The sequence below is a fragment of the Mizuhopecten yessoensis genome, unplaced genomic scaffold (assembly GCF_002113885.1).
Source record: "Mizuhopecten yessoensis strain PY_sf001 unplaced genomic scaffold, ASM211388v2 scaffold1539, whole genome shotgun sequence".
Taxonomy (NCBI): domain Eukaryota; kingdom Metazoa; phylum Mollusca; class Bivalvia; order Pectinida; family Pectinidae; genus Mizuhopecten; species Mizuhopecten yessoensis.
The window spans coordinates 266,663-273,566 of NW_018404097.1; the positions used below are offsets into that span (position 1 = coordinate 266,663).

Genomic DNA, 6,904 nt, shown 5'->3' on the forward strand with positions numbered 1-6,904 from the left:
AGACATCAACAACCTTCAAATATCTATAAAACACAGTATACATTATATAGACATCAACAACCTTCAAATATCTATAAAACACAGTATACATTATATAGACATCAACAACCTTCAAATATCTATAAAACACAGTATACATTATATAGACATCAACAACCTTCAAATATCTATAAAACACAGTATACATTATATAGACATCAACAACCTTCAAATATCTATAAAACACAGTATACATTATATAGACATCAACAACCTTCAAATATCTATAAAACACAGTATACATTATATAGACATCAACAACCTTCAAATATCTATAAAACACAGTATACATTATATAGACATCAACAACCTTCAAATATCTATAAAACACAGTATACATTATATAGACATCAACAACCTTCAAATATCTATAAAACACAGTATACATTATATAGACATCAACAACCTTCAAATATCTATAAAACACAGCAGAAATGCTAAGTTTGTTTTGAACACAAACAATAATTGAAAACAGATTTGAAAGCTTTCGAAAATACCCGTTTCATTTGTAAAGCAAAGAGTGCAAATGGCCAGTGTCTTGACTATAAACCGCTGAAAACAACTCCAAAACACTGTATACATTATATAGACTTCATCAACTTTCAAATATCTATAAAACACAATTTGCATTATATAGACTGTTCTGCTAAACTTCAAATATCAATTCTTCTTGCTTATCACAAAATACACCAACCATCCCCATGAACGTGAGTCATGGTAACGACTTCATTTCCTATGATCTGTGGTAGCCAATGAAAGAGGCTAACACAGGTCACATGACTTGTGCAGGCCAATGAAATAAATCAGCAAAACTAAATAAAATGTGACGAGGGTACATGCCTGCTCATTCAACTCAATGATGGAGGCAACTTCAAGCGAGTTCCTATTGCTGTTACTGCCTTCACTACTGTGGTCAGAGGAGGCTGCTACAGACGTTCGCTTAAATATACCCAAGTTGCTGACTTTTTGTAGGCCTTTGCTTGGCGAGGGAGAGCCGGTGGATTTGTCACCCTTCACCCACACAGATGGAGATCGCGAGGCTGGCTGGATCGTCTTGCTGGCCGAAGCAGGGTAGTTACTTCTGTAATTATAGCATAAAAAATATTCAAAATTAAAATTAAAATTAATAAATGTTTTAGGTTTATTAGATGTTTAAGGCTTATAAGTGATAATCTAGTTATAATGTTATATAAATTGTAAATGTGGACAAAGTATGATCTCAATCAGCTCATCGATGTGGGAAAAATATGATCCAATTTAGCTTGTAAATGTGGACATGGTATAATCTCATTTTTTGTGTGAATGTCAGTTAAAATGAACCCAATCTGAGCTTGTAAACATCAATATTTGATACATTTGATAAGCCTGAACATTTTCGTTATAAAAGATCAGGAATTATTTAGAACAACAAAACACAAATGTGACTGCCACCAATAATCATCAGGATCAGAAAGGCGTCCAACATCAGTGATTTTACATCATTAAACAGTCTGTTTAAGGTAACTGTAAAGTTAGACATGTGTAAATAACAAACATAACAATACATGTAATTCCAACACACAACAATTGTTATCTGTCTCCGTATGGTGACCAATGTTTTCAAACAGGAGTTAAAAGCATTTCAATGTGCCTGAAAAGTAAAATCTCTTGTAAAACACACACACTTACTACTCTAATAGAAAGCGAGTACTTCAAAGACTGACATAACAAGAGGTCCAAAGGGTCTGTATCACTCACCTATTTCTGTTTTGTTAAGATGCTTATTTCATCTTCATTAAAAGTACAGTTCATAGGGGATATTAAATACCTTCCCGTTTAACCCCAAATCTATTTCATAAGTACGGTAGGATAATTATACTCTTATCTATCAGGAATATAACATGGGTAAATCATGGATATTTTCTGCTGTAAGAGTAAAATATGTGGTATTCAGCAGGAAAAGGATTTCTATTAATTTATTTATTACATGTATGTATTAAAGCATTAAGATGAAAATGTTATTACATGAAGGACGCCCAGGAATTAGTGGCACTGTAGTTGGTGTCTTATTGTAATAATGTCATACTTGACAAAAAGACTTTTCACCATTTAGAATTGGATATTTATGTTATTCTGTTGTTTTCAGCTATTATGTTGTAAGTTTGATAACAAATATGTTAGCAATTTATATAGTTATGTAAATACCTTACTGTATGTACCAAACATAAGCAAAAATAACCACTCAAGATTCCTCCATCACATCAGCATCATTGGAATGATAAACCAGTGGCTTTGCAGTGAATGAAAAATACCATTCTGATTGGTCAATACAAAATGTATTCTTTCATTGAGTAAACCACATCCCTTTATATCCCTTTTATCAGATTAATAGAATACTACGTCTCACTTCCACAAATTAACAAAAATTGTAATTCAACCCCTTAACACAGGCTTGTATGTTATGACCTCCAAATTTTCACTTTGAATCTTCTTTCCAAAACAGAACATGCTTCTAAATACTGAAGCTATTTATGTTTAAATTTTATCATTCTGTTTAAAATTAATTACAACAAAAACAACATGTCACCTACTATTACCTTTGTAAAACATGTACAAAAAGTTAAAAAGTTTATTGAAGCATCAGCATGACCCAAGGCTCCAGTTACAGTTCTTACAGTAGATAATGGAACAATTATCTGACTGCATCCTTACTGCCTAGAGCAACCTAGAAATCAGAATACGGCACACAGACAGCAAGGAGTGAAGTACGAGACAGAACCCTGGTACCACACAGACATTAACAACAGGTAGATAGTAATGGAATTAGATAAGGGGGAAGAACACACCTGTAGTGGTCACACTCTTATAGAACAAACAGAACAAGAGAGACAGTTTGTAAACCAGCTACCTACTAAACAAAATAGATCCTAGCACACTCAGAACCTTCCCTTAATACACACAATGTGATACATCTAGATAGAAAACAAGGGGTGGGTAATAATATTGCACTACCAATATATTGCAATATTTGTCTAGCAATATGTGTATTGCAATATGATTTTGAAATATATTGCAATATGTTTTCAATTAATTGTTTTCCAATTTTCATTTCTGACCTGAAGCTCACTTTTCCTATTTTTCTACAATTGTATAAAACCATTATAGATATACTAAATTTGTAGGAGAACAATATATTGTGATACATTGCAATATTTGCTAAAATATATGGCAATATGAAATATGCTTCCAATACCCACCCCTAAGAAAACACGCAAGTTAAGGTACAACAAAAGATACAGAACACACATTACACACAACGTGAACACGAGGATATAGGGACAAAACATAGACCAGTATATCGTACTGTGATTATATATAACATTACACGGAAATCCTGTTCAACCAACAACCAATGGGGTGTTCTGTACACAATCCAGCCAATGAAAAGTTTCTCACAAAGCTACCGGAGATTTCATTGGCTAGGTCAGGAGCCTCCTGTTCAAAATCTAAACCCAGCCAATGAAAAGTTTCTCACAAAGCTACCGGAGATTTCATTGGCTAGGTCAGGAGCCTCCTGTTCAAAATCTAAACCCAGCCAATGAAAAGTTTCTCACAAAGCTACCGGAGATTTCATTGGCTAGGTCAGGAGCCTCCTGTTCAAAATCTAAACCCAGCCAATGAAAAGTTTCTCACAAAGCTACCGGAGATTTCATTGGCTAGGTCAGGAGCCTCCTGTTCAAAATCTAAACCCAGCCAATGAAAAGTTTCTCACAAAGCTACCGGAGATTTCATTGGCTAGGTCAGGAGCCTCCTGTTCAAAATCTAAACCCAGCCAATGAAAAGTTTCTCACAAAGCTACCGGAGATTTCATTGGCTAGGTCAGGAGCCTCCTGTTCAAAATCTAAACCCAGCCAATGAAAAGTTTCTCACAAAGCTACCGGAGATTTCATTGGCTAGGTCAGGAGCCTCCTGTTCAAAATCTAAACCCAGCCAATGAAAAGTTTCTCACAAAGCTACCGGAGATTTCATTGGCTAGGTCAGGAGCCTCCTGTTCAAAATCTAAACCCAGCCAATGAAAAGTTTCTCACAAAGCTATCGGAGATTTCATTGGCTAGATTAGGAGCCTCCTGTTCAAAATCTAAACCCAGCCAATGAAATGTTTCTCACAAATCTATCAGAGATGTCATTGGCCAGGTCCTGAGCCACGGGTACAGAAGTTAACCCAAGCCAATGAAAATGTTTTGAAAATCTACAAGAGATTTCATTGGCCAGGTCTGGAGGTACAGAATATGTAATTGTTGGTAGAGAGCAGAAAAATCACATGACGGCACAATAATCACATATACAGACATTAAAAGCATTGTAGTCTACATAATGCTCTGGGTACATAGATAAAGCTGTTACAGTACTAATGTCTGGTTACCTTCTGTAGTACACCCTTTGTTTGCTGTAATTTACAGTCACACATACATTATATATGGAAACAGAAAGACAGACAAACTTACCGATTGTTTAATGTAAGTAGCATTCATTATGTATTATATATGGAAACAGAAAGTTACAACAAAGAGTCCCATCTATATGATGTAGGTAACAGTCACGATCATAATGCATTTAATAAAAAAAATCTAAAAAGCTGTCAATAAGTTGATACACAAAGTAATTTTTTATAATAATTCAAAATTCCAAATTGACCACTACATGTACTATATATTAATTAGAACAATTATGTTAAGTGTAATCCTAGGTTAATCTTGACCTTCATTTTAGTAAATATAACTAGGGATATTGATTATAGTGGGTGCTATACAGTAAACCTACAGGAATAGATTTTGTCAACATTATCACCCTCAGCAGACTTGTTAGTTACTATTATATAACTTGCTACAGTATGTCAAATAAAAGCAGATTTTTAAGTAACTATTACTAGATATACAGGTGTTAACAATTTCCACATTGTAATACCTACTTTTCATTTCCCTACCAGATGTGTTGATAGAGACTACTCCTATTAGTACTTCAGTTTAAGGATAAATTCTTTATAAGAGACCTACAGTATTGTGTCTTCACTGTGGTTTAAACTTATCTTGCATGTATCTGTATAAGTTGTATAAGGTGTTGATGGCTACAATGTGTGTCTAGTTTGCTGGTTTACTGGGTCATTATAACCTACACTAAGGTCACACAAGATGTACGGGGTTACTATGACACCACTGACTAAATGTACACTAAGATTAATGGCAGGATGCTTGGCTACAGTTAAATAATGAACACAACTATGTGTACCGGAAGTTTACAGGACCTTGTTCACTGGCAGGTTTACTTACTCTGAGGGCATCGTGAGGAAGGCCTCGCTGACACGACTAAGGCTGACGGCAGACATAGACTTGTATCTCTTCAGTGTGCTCATGTAGGCACTTTCTGGGGGCTGTAACAGACAAGTCATAACATATACCATTTTTCCATAATATGCCATTCATGTTTCTGTTCCTTTCTTTTTAAATCCTTTCCCAACTTTGACTCCACCTTCATACCCCCTGTTATTTATTTTGTATGCCTCCAAGCCTCCTTTCCATCCTCAAAATCTAAGGATTACAATCTCAATGCACATCTTTCTGCACCCCTAAAATATGTCATGACAAACTTGAAGGCTCTTTACAAGACACCTTGTAGATGATATAAGTAGGTTAGTTTGGTGTCTTTGATGAAGATCAAAGGAATAAGGATAAAGCATAACAGTAAAATCAGCAGGTTGGAAGTTGGGTGTTGCCCCTATGTTATCTTCAAAGGATGTTTACTAGCCTACCAATTGGTAAGTGTTCTATACCTGAAACCAATAAAATACCTTATCGTGAGCCTTTGATTTTGCCATGACATATTTTAGGGGTGCAAAAAAGATGTGCTTGAGAGCAAGACTCTTGGATTTCAAGGTTGATTCCTCCAAACTCTTTGATCAGTAGTGCTCCGACACACCTACCTGGAGACACTGACACACCTACCTGGAGACTCTTGACACACCTACCTGGAGACTCTTGACACACCTACCTGGAGACACTGACACACCTACCTGGAGACACTGACACACCTACCTTGACACTCTGACACACCTACCTGGAGACACTTACACACCTACCTGGAGACACTGACACACCTACCTTGACACTCTGACACACCTACCTGGAGACTCAGACATACCTACCTTGACACTCTGACACACCTACCTGGAGACTCTGACACACCTACCTGGAGACTGACACACCTACCTTGAGACTCGGACATACCTACCTCTGACACACCTATCTGGAGACTCAGACACACCTACTTGGAGACTCGGACACACCTACCTTGAGACTGTACTCCTGTTTGATGAGATTACACATCTCCTCGAACCTCTGCTCCATGTGAAGATGGAAAGGCTTTAGATCATCAGTTACTTTCTTTTTGTGGATGTTCAAGGCCTCTCTGAGAAGGATCATCTGAAAAAAGGAAACAGCACAAGCTATAGCAACTATTGCTGAACAGAATGTAACTATTTGCTTTCTAATCGATTTGGGAAGCAAAAATTTTCCAATTTATTAAAGTTGTAAATTACTATGGTAAAAATACATTATCATATTTTCATACAGTTTTACAGATATTGAGACTTAGGTTGTTATATTTCAATTATCCTAAAAAGTGGAATGATGATACCATACAGAAAGCATAACAGTTAATAAGCTGGTAGCTATATAGTATCAAGGTAATCGTGACACACAGGAACATGGTCCTTAAGTAACGACATACCTGGTAGTATCAAGGTAACCGTGACACACAGGAACATGGTCCTTAAGTAATGACATACCTGGTAGTATCAAGGTAACCGTGACACACAGGAACATGGTCCTTA

The 6,904-nt window shown here is 36.1% G+C and overlaps 1 protein-coding gene across 11 annotated transcripts in view; it reads right to left on the bottom strand.

Moving 5' to 3' along the window:
* LOC110464388 (dedicator of cytokinesis protein 1-like) overlaps positions 1 to 6,904 on the bottom strand; it is a 98,832-nt gene that overhangs the window by 18,520 nt on the left and 73,408 nt on the right. For 10 of the 11 annotated variants that reach the window (XM_021519664.1, XM_021519601.1, XM_021519633.1 and 7 more), the window contains 4 exons: positions 6,363 to 6,494; positions 5,346 to 5,446; positions 4,442 to 4,465; positions 880 to 1,120 (listed from right to left, as the gene is read on the bottom strand). In XM_021519664.1, the coding sequence (XP_021375339.1) occupies positions 880 to 1,120; positions 4,442 to 4,465; positions 5,346 to 5,446; positions 6,363 to 6,494 (498 nt within the window). The remainder of the gene's footprint in view (positions 1 to 879; positions 1,121 to 4,441; positions 4,466 to 5,345; positions 5,447 to 6,362; positions 6,495 to 6,904) is intronic. The other variant, XM_021519609.1, reaches the window with a different exon arrangement.